The 19,542-nt window shown below is 41.8% G+C and overlaps 1 protein-coding gene across 4 annotated transcripts in view; it reads right to left on the reverse strand.

Annotated features, from left to right (window-relative positions):
- The window catches only part of LOC133230991 (KRAB domain-containing protein 5-like), a 141,034-nt gene that overhangs the window by 103,009 nt on the left and 18,483 nt on the right, over nucleotides 1–19,542 (reverse strand). The window contains exons 5-6 of one of the 4 annotated variants that reach the window (XM_061389137.1): nucleotides 13,472–13,759; nucleotides 13,082–13,220 (exon numbers count right to left, since the gene is read on the reverse strand). The exons of 2 other annotated variants lie outside the window; for them this stretch is intronic. In XM_061389137.1, coding sequence (XP_061245121.1) covers nucleotides 13,186–13,220; nucleotides 13,472–13,759 — 323 coding nt within the window. In that variant the 3' untranslated portion in view covers nucleotides 13,082–13,185. Of the gene's footprint in view, nucleotides 1–13,081; nucleotides 13,221–13,471; nucleotides 13,760–16,979; nucleotides 19,378–19,542 lie in introns of those variants that run through there. One more of the 4 variants, XM_061389138.1, reaches the window with a different exon arrangement.

The raw sequence follows: 19,542 nt of genomic DNA on the forward strand, positions 1-19,542 counted from the left end.
TTGCATTCCAGTCCCCTATAATGAAAAGGACATCTTTTTTGGGTGTTAGTTCTAAAAGGTCTCGTAGGTCTTTATACAACCATTCAACTTTAGCTTCTTCAGCGTTACTGGTTGGGGCATAGCCTTGGATTACCATGATATTGAATGGTTTGCCTTGGAAACGAATAGAGATCATTCTGTCGTTTTTGAGATTGCATCCAAGTACTGTATTTCGGACTCTTTTGTTGATTATGATGGCTACTACATTTCTTCTAAGGGATTCCTGCCCACAGTAGTAGATATAGTGGTCATCTGAGTTAAATTCACACATTCTAGTCCATTTTAGTTCTCTGATTCCTAGAATGTTGATGTTCACTTTTGCCATCTCCTGTTTGACCACATCCAATTTGCCTTGATCCATGGACCTGACATTCCAGGTTCCTATGCAATATTGCTCTTTACAGGATCTGACCTTGCTTGTATCACCAGTCACATCCACAACTGGGTTTTTTTTTTTTTTTTTTTTGCTTTGGCTCCATCCCTTCATTCTTTTGGCAGTTATTTCTCCACTGATCTCCAGTAACATATTGGACACCTATCGACCTGGGGAGTTACTCTTTCAGTATCCTATCAATTCTTCAGTGCTCAGCTTTCTTTATAATCCAACTCTCAAATCCATACATGACTACTGGAAAAATAATACCTTTGACTACACGGACCTTTGTAGGCGAAGTAATATCTCTGCTTTTTAATATGCTGTCTAGGTTGGTTATATCTTTTCTTCCAAGGAATAAACGTCCTTAAATTACATGGCTGCAGTCACCATCTGCAGTTATTTTGGAACCTGAAAAAATAAAGTCTGTCACTGTTTACATTGTTTCCCATCTATTTGCCAAGAAGTGATGGGACCAGATGTCATGATCTTAGTTTTCTGAATGTTCAGCTTTAAGCCAACTTTTTCACTCTCCTCTTTCAGTTTCATCAAGAGGCTCTTTAGCTCTTCTTCACTTTCTGCCCTAAGGGTCGTGTCATCTGCATATCTGAGATTATTGATATTTCTCTCACCAATCTTAATTCCAGCTTGTGCTTCATCCAGTCCAGCATTTCTCATGATGTACTTTGCATATGAGTTAAATAAGCTGGGTAACCCATGCTTACTGCTAAGACACTTCAGTTGTGTCCGACTCTGTGCGACCCCATAGACGGCAGCCCACTAGGCTCCCCCTTCCCTGGGATTCTCCAGGCAAGAACACTGGAGTGGGTTGCCATTTCCTTCTCCAATGCATGAAAGTAAGAAGTGAAAGTGAAGTCGTTCAGTCCTGTCTGACTCTTAGCGACCTCATGGACTGCAGCCTACTAGGCTCCTCCGTCCATGGGATTTTTCCAGGCAAGAGTACTGGAATGGGGTGCCATTGCGTTCTCCGACCCATGCTTAAGCTGGGGCCAAAAGCAGTGCCAATAATAGGATTACACAAGACCTTGCTGGAGAATAAAAGGTGACACATAGAGCACGCTCTGAGGTGAACATTATGAGAGGAGCAATACTCAGTGGCTTCTCTCCCAGTGGGTGTGCCCCAATCCCACCAGCCTCGCACCACAGATCAGAAACACAGCTCAGAAACAGGTCTGGGGCTCTATTCCACCAAGGAGCAGGTATCACACCACAGAGAGGTCAGTGAAAACCAGAGCAATGGGGAATTTCCCCTCAATATCCAGGGCAAGCTCTGGTCATAGGAACACAATCAAAGCCCAGATCAAGGGGATAAGTGCACAAACCTCTGGACCAACCTCACCCACCAAGTTGCAGACACCAGAAGGAAGACTAACTAAGTTCCTGTATCATTCAAAACAGAGATCACAGAAAACTGGACAAAATGAGATGGCAAAGAAATAGGTTATAGAGAGAGAAGCAACATCAAACCCTTCAAGAATCACAAAATGAAGAGGAGATAGGCAATCTAATGATTACTTGTTGCTTTTAGTCGTCTTGCATGGAGACACCAGATGTTTTCACAAATCCTAGGCTCCTGATAATTCTTTAATCCACTTCTTTTCACACGTTTCTGAGAATGTCCTATTAGATGTTTCAATCTAAAAATCATAGATGATAGTGACACAAAACTAATCAGAAACTGAGGACACATAAGACAGTGTCCGAGGAAGTGGATTACAAATAAGATAAACTTAATAAAGTTCTAGTTCTTAAGAAATTAAATAAGAAGAGAACCTTTTAAAAATATAGTAGAAACACAGGGACGTGTACTCATAGCTATGTGGAGACCAAAGTGGGATGGAAATCAACAGAATGGGGAAGACTGGATATCCCTTCAAGAAAATTGATATACCAAGGGAACTTTTCATACAAAGATGGGCAAAATAAAGGACAGAAATAGTATGGACCTAACAGAAGTGCAAAACATTAAGAAAAAGGGAGAAGAATACACAGAAGAGATATATAAAAAAAACATCTTAATGACTAATATAATCAGGACAGTGTGATGACTCACCTAGAGGCAGACATCCTGGAGCCTGAAGTCAAGTGGGCCATGGGAAGGATTACTATGAAAAAAGCTAATGGAGGTGATAGAATTCCCGTTGAGCTGTTTCAAGTCCTAAAAGATGATGTTCCTAAAGTGCTGCACTCAATATGCCATCTAATTTGGAATACTCAGCTGTGGCCACAGGACTGGAAAAGGTCAGGTTTCATTCCAATCCCAAAGAAAGGCAATGGCAAAGAATGCTCAAACTACCGCACAACTGCACTCCTTTCACATACTACCAAAGTAAGGTTCAAAATTCTTCAAGTGTGGCATCAACAGTATATGAACTGAGAACTTCCAGATGTTCAACCTGGATTTAAAAAAGGCAGAGGAACCAGAGATTAAATTGCCAACACCCGTTGAATCATAGGAAAAGCAAGACAGTTTCAGGAAAATATCTACTTAGGCTTTATTGACTACGCCACAGCTTTTGATGGTGTGGATGAAAACAAAGTGTGGAAAATTCTTAACAAGTTGAGAATACAAGACCACCTTACCTGCCTCCTGACAAATCTGAATGCAAGTCAAGAAGAAACAGTACTGGACATTTTACAACGGACTAGTTCCAAATTGGGAAAGGAATCTGTCAAGACTGCCAATTGTCACCCTGCTTATTTAACTTATATGCAAAGTACATAATGCAGGAGACCTCGGTTCATTCCCTGGGTTGGGAAGATCCCCTGAAGAAGGGAAGGGCTACCCACACTAGTATTCTGGCCTAAAGAATTCCATGGATTGTATAGTCCATAGGATCACGAAGAGTGATATATTCAGTTGAGACGAGAATGCAAGGGAGAATGTTAATACAGCCTGGAAAATGATTTCCCCAAAATCTTTATTCAAATCACCTATTTAACACTAACAAACACATAACATCAGATCCTGAGATACTGATCAAGTACTATGAAGGCAAAGTAAGTGTGTAACTGTGAAATTAAGAAAAGGTGTACCTATTTAATACTAGGTGTGCCTATTTAATACTATCGGAGAAGGCAATGGCACCCCACTCCAGTACTCTTGCCTGGAGAGTCCCATGGACAGAGGAGCCTGGTAGGCTACAGTCCATGGGGTCGCTAAGAGTCGGGCACGACTGAGCGACTTCACTTTCACTTTTCACTTTCATGCATTGGAGAAGGAAACGACAACCCACTCCAGTGTTCTTGCCTAGAGAATCCCAGGGACAGAGGAGCCTGGTGGGCTGCCTTCTATGGGGTCGCACAGAATCGGACACGACTGACGCGACTTAGCAGCAGCAGCATTTAATAATACAGAGCTTATACAATTACCACTAACCTATGCAGTGATAGGTTACAGTGAAGGGTGTCAGATTCATGATCTCCAAACAAGATTTAACTTCGGGACCAGGGACCAGGCACCAGGCTTGATCACTCAAGAGCTTTTGTGTAGCAGAGTTTTATTAACATGAAAAAGGGACAGAGAAGCTTCTGACGTAGACATCAGAAGAGGGTGGAGAGTGCCCCCCTTGCTAGTCTAAGCAAGGAAGCTATATACTTTTTAAATCAGTAATTACAATAAATCAAAAGAATGTCTCAAGGTTGTAAAAATTTTAACAGACCCACTCCGACAATTTACGTTTGAGGATAACAGGATTAGAACTTAACAACAGAAAGATCCTACCAGACCCAGACCCCTTTATTGACTATGCCAAAGCCTATGACCGAGTGGATCACAACAAACTGTGGAAAATTCTTCAGGAGATGGGAACATCAGACCATCTGACCTGCCTCCTGAGAAATCTGAATGCAGGTCAAGAAGCAAGTTAGAACTGGACATGGGGAAACACACTGGTTCCAAATTGGGAAAGGACTACTCAAGGCTGTATATTTTCACCCTGCTTATTTAACTTATATGCACAGTATATCATGAAAAATGCTGGGCTGGATGAAGCACAAGCTGGAGTCAAGATTGCCAGGAGAAATATCCATAACCTCAGATATGCAGATGACACCTCCCTTATGGCAGAAAGCGAAGAAGAACTAAAGAGTCTCTTGATGAAACTGAAAGAGGAAATCACTACAATATTGTAATTAGCCTCCAATTAAAATAAATAAGTTAAAAAAACTACCATGTATAAAATAGATAAGTAACAAGGATATATTGTAGAGCATAGGGAATTATTCCCATTGTCTTGTGATAACTTTTAATGGAGTATAATTTGTAAAAATACTGAATCACTATGGTATATACCTGAAACTAATGTAATACTGTACAGCAACTATACTTAAATTAAGAAAAGAATTCAGGACAAAATAAATATGAGACACTTTTTTTTTTTCTTGGAAGAAGAGCTCAACTCAATGTAAAGAAAGGATCTTCTTTCTTGAAAAAAATAAAAAGAAACTGAAAGAGGAGAGTGAAAAAGTTGGCTTAAAACTCAACATTCAGAAAACTAAGAACACTGCATCTGGTCCCATCACTTCTTGGCAAATAGTTGGGGAAACAATCTAAGCAGTGATAGACTTTATTTGGGGGGGGGGGGGGGGCTCCAAAATCACTGCATATGGTGACTGCAGCCATGAAAATAAAAGACGCTTGCTCCTTGGAAGAAAAGGTATGACCAATCTAGACAGCGTATTAAGAAGCAGAGACATTACCAACAAAGGTCTGTCTAGTCAAAGACATGGCTTTTCCAATAGTCATGTATGGATATGAGAGTTGGACTGCAAAGAAAGCTGAGCACCAAAGAACTGATTCTTTTAAACTGTGGTGTTGGAAAAGACTTTTGGAACTTCCTTGGACTCTAAGGAGATCCAACCAGTCCATCCTAAAGAAAATCAGTTCTGAATATGCATTGGAAGGACTGATGCTGAAGCTGAAACTACAGTACTTTGGAGAGCTTATGTGAAGACCTGACTCATTTGAAAAGACCGTGATGCTGGGAAAGATTGAAGGCGGGAGGAGAAGGGGACGACAGAGGATGAGATGGTTGGATGGCATCACTGACACAATGGACATGAGTTTGATGAAACTCCAGGAGTTGGTGATGGACAGGGAGGCCTGGTGTGCTGTGGTACACGCGGTCACAAATAGACAGGACTAAGGGACTGAACTGAACGGAATCAGACCCGCTCCTATAATATAAATTCTAAGATATCAGGATAAGTCAGAAGGTTTTCAGGAAGGAGAAAGTGTCCTCAAGCAGGATCAGTTTAGTTCAGTTAAGTCGCTCAGTCGTGTCCGACTCTTTGCGACCCCATGTATCACAGCACACTAGGCCTCCCTGTCCATCACCAACTCCCAGAGTTCACTCAGACTCACGTCCATCAAGTCAGTGATGCCATCCAGCCATCTCATCCTCTGTCGTCCCCTTCTCCTCCTGCCCCCAATCCCTCCCAGCATCAGAGTCTTTTCCAATGAGTCAACTCTTCACATGAGGTGGCCAAAGTACTGGAGTTTCAGCTTTAGCATCATTCCTTCCAAAGAAATCCCAGGGTTGATCTCCTTCAGAATGGACTGGTTGGATCTCCTTGAAGTCCAAGGGACTCTCAAGAGTCTTCTCCAACACCACAGTTCAAAAGCATCAATTCTTCGGCGCTCAGCATTCTTCACAGTCCAACTCTCACATCCATACATGACCACTGGAAAAACCATAGCCTTGACTAGACAGACCTTTGTTGGCAAAGTAATGTCTCTGCTCTTGAATATGCTATCTAGGTTGGACATAACTTTCCTTCCAAGGAGTAAGCGTCTTTTAATTTCATGGCTGCAGTGATTTTGGAGCCCAGGAAAATAAACTCTGACACTGTTTCCACTGTTTCCCATCTATTTCCCATGAAGTGATGGGACCGGATGCCATGATCTTCGTTTTCTGAATGTTGAGCTTTAAGCCAACTTTTTTACTCTCCACTTTCACTTTCATTAAGAGGCTTTTGAGTTCCTCTTCACTTTCGGCCATAAGGGTGGTGTCATCTGCATATCTGAAGTTATTGATACTTCTCCCGGCAATCTTGATTCCAGCTTGTGCTTCTTCCAGTCCAGTGTTTCTCATGATGTACTCTGCATATAAGTTAAATAAGCAGGGTGACAATATACAGCTTTGACGTACTCCTTTTCCTGTTTGGAACCAGTCTGTTGTTCTACGTCCAGTTCTAACTGTTGCTTCCTGACCTGCATACAGATTTCTCAAGAGGCAGGTCAGGTGGTCTGGTATTCCCATCTCTTTCAGAATTTTCCACAGTTTATTGTGATCCACACACTCAAAGGCTTTGGCATAGTCAATAAAGTAGAAATAGATGTTTTTCTGGAACTCTCTTGCTTTTTCCATGATCCAGCAGATGTTGGCAATTTGATCTCTGGTTCCTCTGCCTTTTCTAAAACCAGCTTGAACATCAGGAAGTTCACAGTTCACATATTGCTGAAGCCTGGCTTGGAGAATTTTGAGCATTACTTTACTAAAATGTGAGATGAGTGCAATTGTGTGGTAGTTTGAGCATTCTTTGGCATTGCCTTTCTTTGGGATTGGAATGAAAACTGACCTTTTCCAGTCCTGTGGCCAGTGCCGAGTTTTCCAAATGTGCTGGCATATTGAGTGCAGCACTTTCACAGCATCATCTTTCAGGATTTGAAATAGCTCAACTGGAATTCCATCACCTCCACTAGCTTTGTTTGTAGTGATGCTTTCTAAGGCCCACTTGACTTCATATTCCAGGATGTCTGGCTCTAGGTCAGTGATCACACCATCGTGATTATCTGGGACATGAAGATCTTTTTTGTACGGTTCTTCTGTGTATTCTTGCCACCTGTTCTTAATATCTTCTGCTTCTGTTAGGTCCATACATTTTCTGCCCTTTATCAAGCCCATCTTTGCATGAAATGTTCCCTTGGTATCTCTGATTTTCTTGAAGAGATCTCTAGTCTTTCCCATTCTGTTGTTTTCCTCTATTTGTTTGCATTGATCGCTGAGGAAGGCTTTCTTATCTCTTCTTGCTATTCTTTGGAACTCTGCATTCAGATGCTTATATCTTTCCTTTTCTCCTTTGCTTTTCACTTCTCTTCTTTTCACAGCTATTTGTACGGCCTCCCCAGACAGCCATTTTGCTTTTTTGCATTTCTTTTCCATGGGGATGGTCTTGATCCCTGTCTCCAGTACAATGTCACGAACCTCATTCCATAGTTCACCAGGCACTCTTATCTATCAGATCTAGGCCCTTAAATCTATTTCTCACTTCCACTGTAGGAGACATTGTTGTTATATAATCCCTAGAACAGAGTTTAAACCAAGTTGTTTGTTGTTTAATCATCAGTTCTGGGATTAAAGAAAAAGTCATGTGTCTAAGACACATAAACACATAAAAAAGTCATTCTATGTGTCTAAGACCAAGGAATGTAGAGGAAAAAAAGGTGTTTGTCCTTTCCTCCTCCTCGAGAATTCCAGACCCCTATCTTCTCTTCGAGAGTCCCAGACACCCCCCCCCCCTCCTCTGGGACCCCAGATTTCTTATCAACCTGCCTACGAACTGATTCTTAGAGAAGGAGGCAGAGTATATCAAGGAAGAAAAAGCTTACCAGCATAATGAATTATCCTGAAGCCTTTCTTTCTCAACTCATACATACCCATTTCCCCTAAAGGAGACATTTCAAACTATTGTGAGAAGCAGAAAATTTAAGAAACATTCTAGAAATGATGGAACCAAAACCCAGTGGGTAGACAAGGGATTCTGGAAGGAAGCGGTCATCACCCAAGCAGGCCAGCTTCCTATAGTTCTCTAACAAAACGTCCCTGTACAATGCCCATTGAAAATTTTCTGAAAAACTCTGGACCAGTGAGTTGAGTCACTGGGCTACCCAGCTGGCTAAGTGGTAAAGCATCTGTCTGCCAATGCTGGAGATGCGGCTTCAGTCTCGTGGTGGAGAGAATCCCGGGGAGGAGGAATTGGCAACCCACTGCAGAATTCTTACCCGGAAAATCCCATGGACAGAAGAGTGTTGGTTCTATGTATAATAGCACTTCAAACTCTATTTTAAATATCTAAATTGCATCCAGGTGCTAAGTCATCACTGCATTTCCCATCGTCTCTAAATTCCCAACACCAAACCACATCCCAGTGGGAGTGAAGATAGGAATGACTCCCAATGCTGATCTCTCACAAGAAGAATAGTTTCAACAGTAGAAAGTCGCTGATTCATGTTGAGAATTCATCATGCTCCATAGAAAGCGAGGATGCAGACAAGGGAGAAAAGGCTCTGGGACACAAGGAAGTAGTCTAAAGGCCAGGTCTTGACTATTATAAGATGAAATGGGAAAAAAATAAGATAACAAATGCCTGGGAAGAAAAATTAGGACCAGAGAGCTAAAGGCTTGCAGATTCTCGTTGGGGCATTTCAGGAGGAAAAGCAGACACAGCCCTAGACCCAGGACAGGGCATTTACCTGAGAAGCTGCAATTTCTTCCTCTTCTTCCTCCTGCTCTGAATTCTCTGGGTATGTTATGCTGCAAACACACTTCTGAGTTTTGAGAAAATACTTTTGACGGCATCAACACAGCCCTTTAATCTGTAACCACCGCTCCTACAGACAGAAGGACCTTGAAAAGCTCAGAAGACCGACCTCTTCTGTCCTGTCTCAGGAGAGATTCAGGAGCAATCAATTCCTACGTGGAGACCAGCCTATGAAGTAATTTCTTGATTGTTCTCTCCTCATAGAGAGCTCCTAACACTCTGCTCCCACAGACGATGTGAGCTGACTGAATTTCCTGATCCAAATGGAGCTAGAGCATCCTTGCTCCCTCTCCTCAGACTGATGCCGGGGCTCAGCTCTCACAAATGGACCAGGAGCCACGTCCTTAACCCGGGCCTCTCTTTACAATCCCCTGGAGCACTTCCAACACACCACAGTGATGCTCCCAAAGGACCAACATAGAACTCTGTTGCGAGGGCATCATTGAGGTCATTTCCTGACACTGGTCACGTGATCCTGATGGGAAACCACATGGCTAAAGATTCTTTCTGAACCAGTTCAATGAATGCAAATCCCTGGTGGTCAGGTTCCCACTCCAAGAAGTTATCAATCTGCAGGTCTATAGTGGGGCCATGAAAGAAGTCATCAGCAAATCCCATTTTTTCTGATGTTTCTTCCCCCAAACCAACGTTCAGGAGTCCTGAGCTCAAAGCCTCACACTCACCACACCTAAGACCTGTAGGGGAGGATTTAGGGCAGGAATTTCTGAGAGGTTAAAGCTAGAATCAGGCAGAGAAAACAGGAGAACTTGCAGTTCAGCTTTCCAGTTACCCTGAGTGAAGTGCCTCAGGCTCCCTAGGCTAAGTGTGGATTAATCCATTCAAACCAAGACAAGGATTCTGGTAAGCACTGTGACAGTGTTGAAAGGTTGCTGCTGCGGCTACTGCTTCTAAGTCACTTCAGTCTTGTCCGACTCTGTGTGACCACCAGGCTCCCTGGGCTTCTCCAGGCAAGAACACTGGAGTGGGTTGCCATTCTCCTCTACAAGGCATGAAAGGTTGCTGCTCAACCACAAAAGATGCCTGGATTCTTGGCCTCCTGAGGAAAAGAATTCAAACTGGGGCCAGAGATGAGGCTTGATCGCTCGGAGCTTTTGTGTAATAAAGTTTTATTAAAGTATAAAAGAGATAGAGAAAGCTTCTGACATAGACATCAGAAGGGGACCGAAAGAGTGCCTCCTCACTAGTGTTAGCAAAGGAGTTATATACTTTTAATTAGTTATTCCAGTGAATCAAAAGCATGTCTGGAGATTGTAAAGACCTCACTAGAACCACTTCCATAATTTACATTTTTAGACAACAGGATTAGCCAGGTTTTTTTTTTTTTCCGAGAGACTATCTTCAAACAGGATAATTTGTTACATAATCCTAAGAAATGTAGAGGGAAAAAAAAAGTTCTTCCTACTTGAGAATTCCAGACCCCTCTCTCCTTGAGGATTGCTGGACTTACCAATCAACCTGCCTAGAAATTGACTCTCTCAGTGTGATTGAATGGGGGCCTGTGAACAGACCCTGGGGTTCAGCAAGACTGCTGATCTCAAGGAAGGTGGTCATCTAGTGCAGGTGCTCACAGGACTGGCTGGTGTGAGTTCAGGGAACTGCAGGCTGCCTGCTCTCAGACAGATGCTGAGGCAGCAACAGCACGGAGCAGTTCACGGAAACTGTCTACAATACTTTCTATCATCTTTCTTATTAGAACCATCCCAGTGTCCAAGTAGTTACAAAATGGGAGAGGAGATACAACATAGAAATGATGGGATATACCTGAAGTTATGAGAAATTTAAAGCTAGTGCGTAAACTAACTTCCACATATGCCATCTCTCTGTGCTACCAAATAGTTCATTGTAGTCTCTTCACTACAACCTTAAATAAGGTGGGCGAGGTTACTGTTGGTGGTGGGTTAACACTTCATTCATTACAATCAACTGAAACACTAAAAGCCATTCACTTTTATTAATAACCATGTATTAATTTCACGCATAGTTGAAATAAAACCTTTTATAAGCCACAGTATGATCCATGATTAAATACAGATAAATAGTACGTAGAAATATATTCATTTTTTGATATAATGATGTGAGATTTGATTTTTATGGCTTACCAAAGCCTAGGAAGCACTTCGCAAGCATGATATACACCAATTCCATGCCTTTTCCAGGAAGGGTTTCTAATACCTTTCTAGGTTATCACTGTCTTTATTTCAACACTGTCATGTAATAATCATGATTTGTGTTGATATTATAAAGATACATCAGTACTGCACTGAACTGTCATTGTATTCTTCTTACAAATCAAGGATATTACTATTTAAACCTAACAACCAACTTCTGTCTTACTTTAATACATGGAAAGATTAAATGACCACTTATATCATGGCTACCTGCAGATATTTCACATCAATGACAAATACCTCCATTTAGATGTTCATTGTCCATTTTATATTATGGTATCCTTCATCTTCTAATGGAGAATAGACAGAAATGGTTGCAACACATATAAAAAGGCTAATCTTTAGTAAACCATCAAAAACCTATGTTTGCAAACACACTAGAAACAAAGCATAGTATGGATTATTTGAGTGCTGAATTACATTGACTTCAAATAATCTCACATCACGTCATTATTAACAAGCATACATACATTACTAAGAATTGTAACTTTCTAAGCATCAACCTTCATCTCATGATTCATGCTAATATATCCATTTTCTATGTGTTTTAACTACAGAGTACTCCCTACAGTCATTCTCCTTTAGAGAAACTTCTGAAAACAAAATTGATGAAATGGTTTCTAGTATGCAACCTCTGATATTTACTTCGATTTAACTTTTGATTAAATACCTTTCTACATATTTGTTACATCATTTCCATTGGTTTCTTATATAAACTCTTGTGTTTTCTGATGCATGTTTAGGACAATCCTCTTCCATCACTTGTTCCATTACTAGCGTTTCTCTTCAGTGTGTGTTCTCAGATGTTTAGTGAGATTACTACTATGACTAAAGGCTTTGCCACATTCTGTACATTTATAAGGTCTCTCTCCAGTATGAATTCGCTGATGTTGAGTAAGATGTGAGCACTGAATAAAGGCTTTGCTACATTCTTTACATTTATAAGGTCTCTCCCCAGAATGAATTCGCTGATGTCGAGTAAGAACTGAGCAATGATGAAAGGCTTTGTTACAGTCTTTACATTTATAAGGCTTCTCTCCGGTATGAATTCGCTGATGTCGAATAAGATTTGAGCACTGAATAAAGGCTTTGTTACATTCTTTACATTTATAAGGTCTCTCCCCAGAATGAATTCGCTGATGTCCAGTAAGAAGTGAAAGACGATGAAAGGCTTTGTTACATTCTTTACATTTATAAGGCTTCTCTCCAGTATGAATTCGCTGATGATAGGTTAGCTGTGAGTAACAGATAAAGGCTTTGCTACATTCTGTACATTTATAAGGTCTCTCTCCAGTATGAATTTGCTGATGATAGGTGAGATGTGAGTAACAGATAAAGGCTTTGCCACATTCTGTACATTTATAAGGTTTCTCTCCAGTATGAATTCGCAGATGTTGAGTAAGATGTGAGTTGTAAGTAAAGGCTTTGCCACATTCTGTACATTTATAAGGTCTCTCTCCAGTGTGAATTCTCTCATGCTTAGTAAGAAGTGAGCGAAGGTTAAACACTTTGCTACATTCTGTACATTTGAAAGGTTTCCTTCCTGTATGAATTTTGTTATGTCTACTTAGATGGCATGACTTACTAAAGACTTTCCCACATATCTTACACTTGTTTTCTTTCTGTGGATTCTGAACAGTGTGCTGTTGAATAAGTTCTGAAGATTGATTAGAAACCTTACCATATTCAGTACAAATCCTTTCTTCAGTACAAGTACTCTTATCTAGAGAAAAACCTGACATTTGATCAAAGGTACTTCTGCATTTATTACTTTTAGAATCCTTGTCTGAAGATTTGGATCCCTGATGTTTCATGAGGTTTGAGTCTCCTTCAACCATATACCCAGTTTCATTGCCTGAATACCGTCTCAGGCCACCATAAATACTCTTGTAATTATTGGAGCTGGAGCTCTTACTTAAGGTATGACTCATTTTATTAAACATGGAAAGTTGTTGTGTATTAACCATATCACAATATGTATTGAACAATAACGGTTGGATTGTGTCTGTTCCATTATCATCAACATGATACATCTTGGAATGCAGAGAAAATATCTGTTGGGGGAAGAAAAATGACACCCTGCTCACGGATCCCTCAAATTGATTAGATTGTGAGTTTGCCCTCTCATTGTTAAATTGTAGGTATTCAGACATGCTTGAATGCATGTTTAGTCGAAGCCTACGTTCAGAATTGTCTGAATCACTATTTACAGTAGGGACTAGATTACCTTCCAGATTATCCACGTTTCCTTTCAGAGAACATGTATGTTTCAAAAAAGGATGGAAATCTTTTCTTAAACACTTACACTTCTTGGCGGATGTTGAAGACTGAAGTTGCTGTTTTTCCCAAGTTGTCTCACGTTGCTCATTTCTTTTTCCAGTAATGTTAGCATTATGTGTAACTCTCTCCATTTCTTTATGTCCATATAAACATCCTCTCTGTCTTTCATATACCCTGGTATATTCCCAGTCTTTCCTTAAATTTAAGTTTCTGAGGTGAAATATTTGACATATTCCTAGGTTTGCTTTTGGGAATACATCTTCTAACGCTGCATTCCTCGGCATCAAATCCTGGGTGTCTTGTGGAGACATAGCTGAAAGATACCAAATAACAAGTGATTTTCCCTGCTATTCTCAGTGAATATCTTTAAAGACTTAGAGAAAATTGATGACCATTAGCTAATTTAAAAATAAAACAGAGACGGAAGGATCAAGATGCCAGAGGCTTAGGCAGATGTGGACTCATCTCTCTCTCCACAAATGAATAAGAAATGGAACAATTCTCACAGAGCCCAGATGAACATTAGTAGAGGCCCTTGGAAATTTGAAAGGACAAGAAAGACTCCTGCTGAGCCAGGTAGGACAAAAGAAAGAAGAAGGAAAAGGAAGAGGAGAGGAACTGGGTTCAGGCCTGAAACCCTGCGGGGAGATGAATCTGAGGAGAGGTCTCCATATGGGGGGAAGCCCCTCACTGGGTGAGGTCAGTTTGGACAGGAGGAGAGTCTCATTCTCTGTGAGGAGAGAACATGGCAACCAGGGTGTGGCAGCAGGACAGAGTGAGAGTTGAACACAGGGTACTGACGCCAGCCCTGCCCACCCAGCCGTACAGGCATGTCCACCAATGAAGAAAAAGAGCTGCGTTCTGAAATGTGGGGTTTGTAGAGCAGACCCAGCCAGAGGACTGTAATTGGCAATGAGGAAACATCCTGAAGGGATGGGAGTAAGGGAGGAGCTTTGCAAACAGGATGCTTGTGGTGTAAGCCTGAATCATCAGAGAGCAGAGCACCATTGGTAAGTGATATCCAAAGAAGAAGCCCACTGCATCCCTTGTCCCTTCTGCTGGCCCCTGCTCAACAGGGGCTATGAAGAACTCCACCCACATAGGTCTTTTGAGCCCGAAGTTATGGCCTCCCCCATTGACCTCATCCACAATCAGAAGACTCCTGTACTCTGGGGCAGCCTTAGGAGCAGACACCTGTGAGTTGGCTATAGGCACAGATGGAGCTGAAAGCATAGGTGAACCCCAGGGATAAAGAAGAAAAGCTGTAACTTCTCCTTGAAGCAACACAAGCCATGGTCTTACACCCACGACCGGCTTTGTAACCTCAGCCCCTACAGGGCATCTGAACCAACAGCCAGGGCTCTCCCAGTCATGGCAGGAATAGCTTTAGCAGCTATAGACTTTGTGGGCTCCTACAGAAGGGAGCTGGGCCAGGACAGAGCATGAGCTGCCCCATAGAACCACAGAGGGTCCAGCTCCACGGTGAATGTAATCCTAGGACCTGACTTCACTGAATCTATGATGGTGACCTTGTGAAAACAACAGCTGAGAGACACCAGGGCCACAGTTCATCATGCCCATGGTTAAGGTGGACAAGAGCAGTACCAAAACTACATAACATAAGAGCTTGAAGAACGCATGAGAGGGGGCACCAGAACACCCTGAAGTGAACATTCCTAGAGGAGTAATACTCAGTGACTTCTCTCCCAGTGGGTGTGCTCCAATCCCACCTGCCTGGCTCCACAGATCAGAATCACAGCAAAAACTCAGATCTGGGGGCTCTATTCCACCATGCAGGGAGCAGGCACCACCAGAGAGAGGGCACTAATAACTACAGAACAAGGGGGAAACAGCCCTGAATATCCAGGGCAGGCTCTGGTCACAATTAACAGCAATCAGAGCATAGATCAAGAGAGGATAAGGGCACAAACCTCTGGACCAACCTCACCCACCAAGGTGCAGATACCAGAAGGAAGACTAACTGCGTTCCTGCACCCTTCAAAACAGAGACCACAAACAGAACGCTGGACAAAATGAGATGGCAAATAAATACATTATAGGGGAAAAAACAAGATAAAAACCTCCAAGGACCACTGAGTTAAGAGGTGATAGGCAATCTAATGGTTACTTCTTGCTTTTAGTCATTTTAAGTGGAGACACCAAGCACTTTCACAAATCCCAGGTGCCTAGTAATTCTTAAATTCACTTCTTGCCACACATGTTTCTGAAAATGTTCTATTAGATCTTTCAATCTAAAAAGCATAGATGATAGTGACAGAGAACTTAGCAGAAACTGAGGAGACATAAGGCACTATCTGAGGAAGCTAAATACAAATTAGAGAAACTTAATAAAGTATTAGTTTTAAGAAATCAAATACAAAGAGAGACTTTAAAACTATGATTGAAAGAGGGAACTCTACTCATTGCTCTGTGGAGACCTAAATGGGAAGGAAATCAATAGGACAGTAAAGACTAGAGATCTCTTTAAGAAAATTAGAGGTACCAGGAATATTTCATGCTAAGACAGGAACAGTAAAGGACAGAAACGGGATGGACCTAAAAGAAGCAGAAGATATTAAGAGAAGTTGGCAAGAATATATGGAAGAACTATACAAAAAAGATCTTAATGACCGAGATAACCACGATGGTGTGGTCACTCACCTAGTAACAGACATCCTGGCATCCAAAGTAAAGTCGGCCTTAGAAGGCATGACTACCAACAAAGCTACTGCAGGTGATGGAACTCCAGCTGACCTATTTCAAGTCCTAAAAGATGATAATGCTAAAGTTCTGCACTCGATAAGCCAGCAAATTTGGAAAACTCAGCAGTGGCCTGAGGACGGGAAAAGGTCAGCGTTCATTCCAATCACAAAGGAAGGCAATGCCTAAGAACTCTGAAACTACTACACAATTTGCCTCGTTTCAAACAATAGCAAAGGCTCAAAATTCTCCAAGCCAGGCTTTAACAGTACATGAACCGAGAGCTTCCAGATTTTCAAGCTGGATTTAGAAATGGCAGAGGAACCAGAGGTTAAATTGCCAACATCCCTTGGATCATAGAATAATCAAGAGAGTTCTGGGAAAACAATTACATCTGCTTTATTGACTACACCACAGACTTTGATTGTGTGGATCACAAGGAACTGTGGAAAATTCTTAAAGAGATGGGAACACCAGATTACCTTACCTGCCTCCTGAGAAATCTGTATGCATGTCAAGAAGCAACAGTGAGAACTGGACATGTGACAATGGACTGATTCCAAATGGGGAAAGGAGTACGTCAAGGCTGTATATTGTCAGCCTTCTTATTTAATTTATATGCACAGTACATCATGTGACATACTGGGTTGGATAAAGCACAAATTGGAATCAAGATTTCACTGGAGAAATATCCATAATCTCAGATATACAGATGACACCACCCTTATAGCACAAAGTGAATGAAAGGTTGTTGCTGAATCACGCAAATATGCTGGGATTCTTGTTCCGGAGGAGAAGAATTGAATTCAGGGCCAGAGATGATGCTTGTTCGCTCAGAGCTTTTTGTAATACAGTTTTATTAAAGTATAAAGGAGATAGAGAAAGCTTCTAGAAATCAGTAGGGGGTAGACATCAGAAGTGTGTAGAAAGAGTACCCCCTTGCTAGTCTTAGCAATGGAGTTGTATACTCTCCAATGAATCTAAAGAATGTAAGGAGGTTGTAAAGATCTCACCAGACCTACTCCCATAATTTACATTTTAAGATAACAGGATTAGCTAGAAGGTTTAGTCCAGAGACTGATTTAGGCAGGATACATTATTGTTATCAGTTGACTTCAGTTCAGTCGCTAAATCGTGTCAGACTCTTTGCGACCCCATGAATCGCAGCACACCAGGCCTCCCTGTCCATCACCAACTCCCAGACTTCACTCAGATTCACGTCCATCGAGTCAGTGATGCCATCCAGCCATCTCATCCTCTGTCGTCCCCTTCTCCTCCTGCCCCCATCCCTCCCAGCATCAGAGTCTTTCCCAGTGAGTCAACTCTTCCCATGAGGTGGCCAAAGTACTGGAGTTTCAGCTTTAGCATCAGTCCTTCCAAAGAAATCCCAGGGCTGATCTCCTTCAGAATGGATGGGTTGGATCACCTTGCAGTCCAAGGGGACTCTCAAGAGTCTTCTCCAACACCACAGTTCAAAAGCATCAATTCTTCAGTGCTCAGCCTTATTCACAGTCCAACTCGCACATCCATACATGACCACAGGAAAAACCATAGCCTTGACTAGACGGACCTTTGTTGGCAAAGTAATGTCTCTGCTTTTGAATATGCTATCTAGTTTGGTCATAACTTTCCTTCCAAGGAGTAAGCGTCTTTTAAATTCATGGCTGCAGTCACCATCTGCAGTGATTTTAGAGCCCCCCAAAATAAGTCTGACACTGTTTCCACTGTTTCCCATCTATTTCCCATGAAGTAATGGGACCAGATGCCATGATCTTCGTTTTCTGAATGTTGAGCTTTAAGCCAACTTTTTCACTCTCCACTTTCACTTTCATCAAGAGGCTTTTGAGTTCCTCTTCACTTTCGGCCATAAGGGTGGTGTTAGCTGCATATCTGAGGTTATTGATATTTCTCCCAGCAATCTTCATTCCAGCTTGTGCTTCTTCCAGTCCAGCATTTCTCATGATGTACTCTGCATATAAGTTAAATAAGCAGGATGACAATATACAGCCTTGACGTACTCCTCTTCCTATTTGGAACCAGTCTGTTGTTCCATGTCCAGTTCTAACTGTTGTTTCCTGACCTGCATACAGGTTTCTCAAGAGGCAGGTCAGGTGGTCTGGTATTCCCATCTCTTTCAGAATATTCCACAGTTTATTGTGATCCACACAGTCAAAGGCTTTGGCATAGTCCATAAAGCAGAAATAGATGTTTTTCTAGAACTCTCTTACTTTTTCCATGATCCAGTGGATGTTGGCAATTTGATCTCTGATTTCTCTGCCTTTTCTAAAACTAGCTTGAACATCAGGAAGTTCACAGTTCATGTACTGCTGAAGCCTGGCTTGAAGAATTTTGGGCATTACTTTACTAGAATGTGAGATGAGTGCAATTGTGCGGTAGTTTGAGCATTCTTTGGCATTGCCTTTCTTTGGGATTGGAATGAAAACTGACCTTTTCCAGTCCTGTGGCCAGTGCCGAGTTTTCCAAATGTGTTGGCATATTGAGTGCAGCACTTTCACAGCATCATCTTTCAGGATTTGAAAGAGCTCAACTGGAATTCCATCATCTCCACTAGCTTTGTTCGTAGTGATGCTTTCTAAGGCCCACTTGACTTCACATTCCAGGATGTCTGGCTCCAGGTCAGTGATCACACCATCGTGATTATCTGGGTCGTGAACTTCTTTTTTGTACGGTTCTTCTGTGTATTCTTGCCACCTCTTCTTGATATCTTCTGCTTCTGTTAGGTCCATACCATTTCTGTCCTTTATCGAGCCCATCTTTGCATGAAATGTTCCCTTGGTATCTCTGATTTTCTTGAAGAGATCTTTAGTCTTTCCCATTCTGTTGTTTTCCTCTATTTCTTTCCATTGATCACTGAGGAAGGCTTTCCTATCTCTTCTTGCTCTTCTTTAGAACTCTGCATTCAGATGCTTATATCTTTCCTTTTCTCCTTTGTTTTTCACTTCTCTTCTTTTCACAGCTATTTGTAAGGCCTCCCCAGACAGTCATTTTGCTTTTTAGCATTTCTTTTCCATCGGGATGGTCTTGATCCCTGTCTCCTGTACAATGTCAGGAACCTCATTCCATAGTTAATCAGGCAGTCTTATCTATCAGATCTAGGCCCTTTAATCTCTTTCTCGTAAAGACCAGACCTACTCCCATAATTTACATGTTAAGATAAAAGGATTATCCAGAAGGTTTAATCCAGACTGTCCTCAGGCAGGATACATAATCCTAAGAAATGTAGAAGGAAAAAAAAAGTTTGTCCTGTTTTCCTCCTTGAGAATTCCGACCCCTCTCTCCTTCCGATCAGTCGCTCAGTCCTGTTGGACTCTTTGCGACCCCATGAATCGCAGCACGCCAGGCCTCCCTGTCCATCACCAACTCCCGCAGTTCACT

Source organism: Bos javanicus, chromosome 18, assembly GCF_032452875.1.
Source record: "Bos javanicus breed banteng chromosome 18, ARS-OSU_banteng_1.0, whole genome shotgun sequence".
Lineage (NCBI taxonomy): Eukaryota > Metazoa > Chordata > Mammalia > Artiodactyla > Bovidae > Bos > Bos javanicus.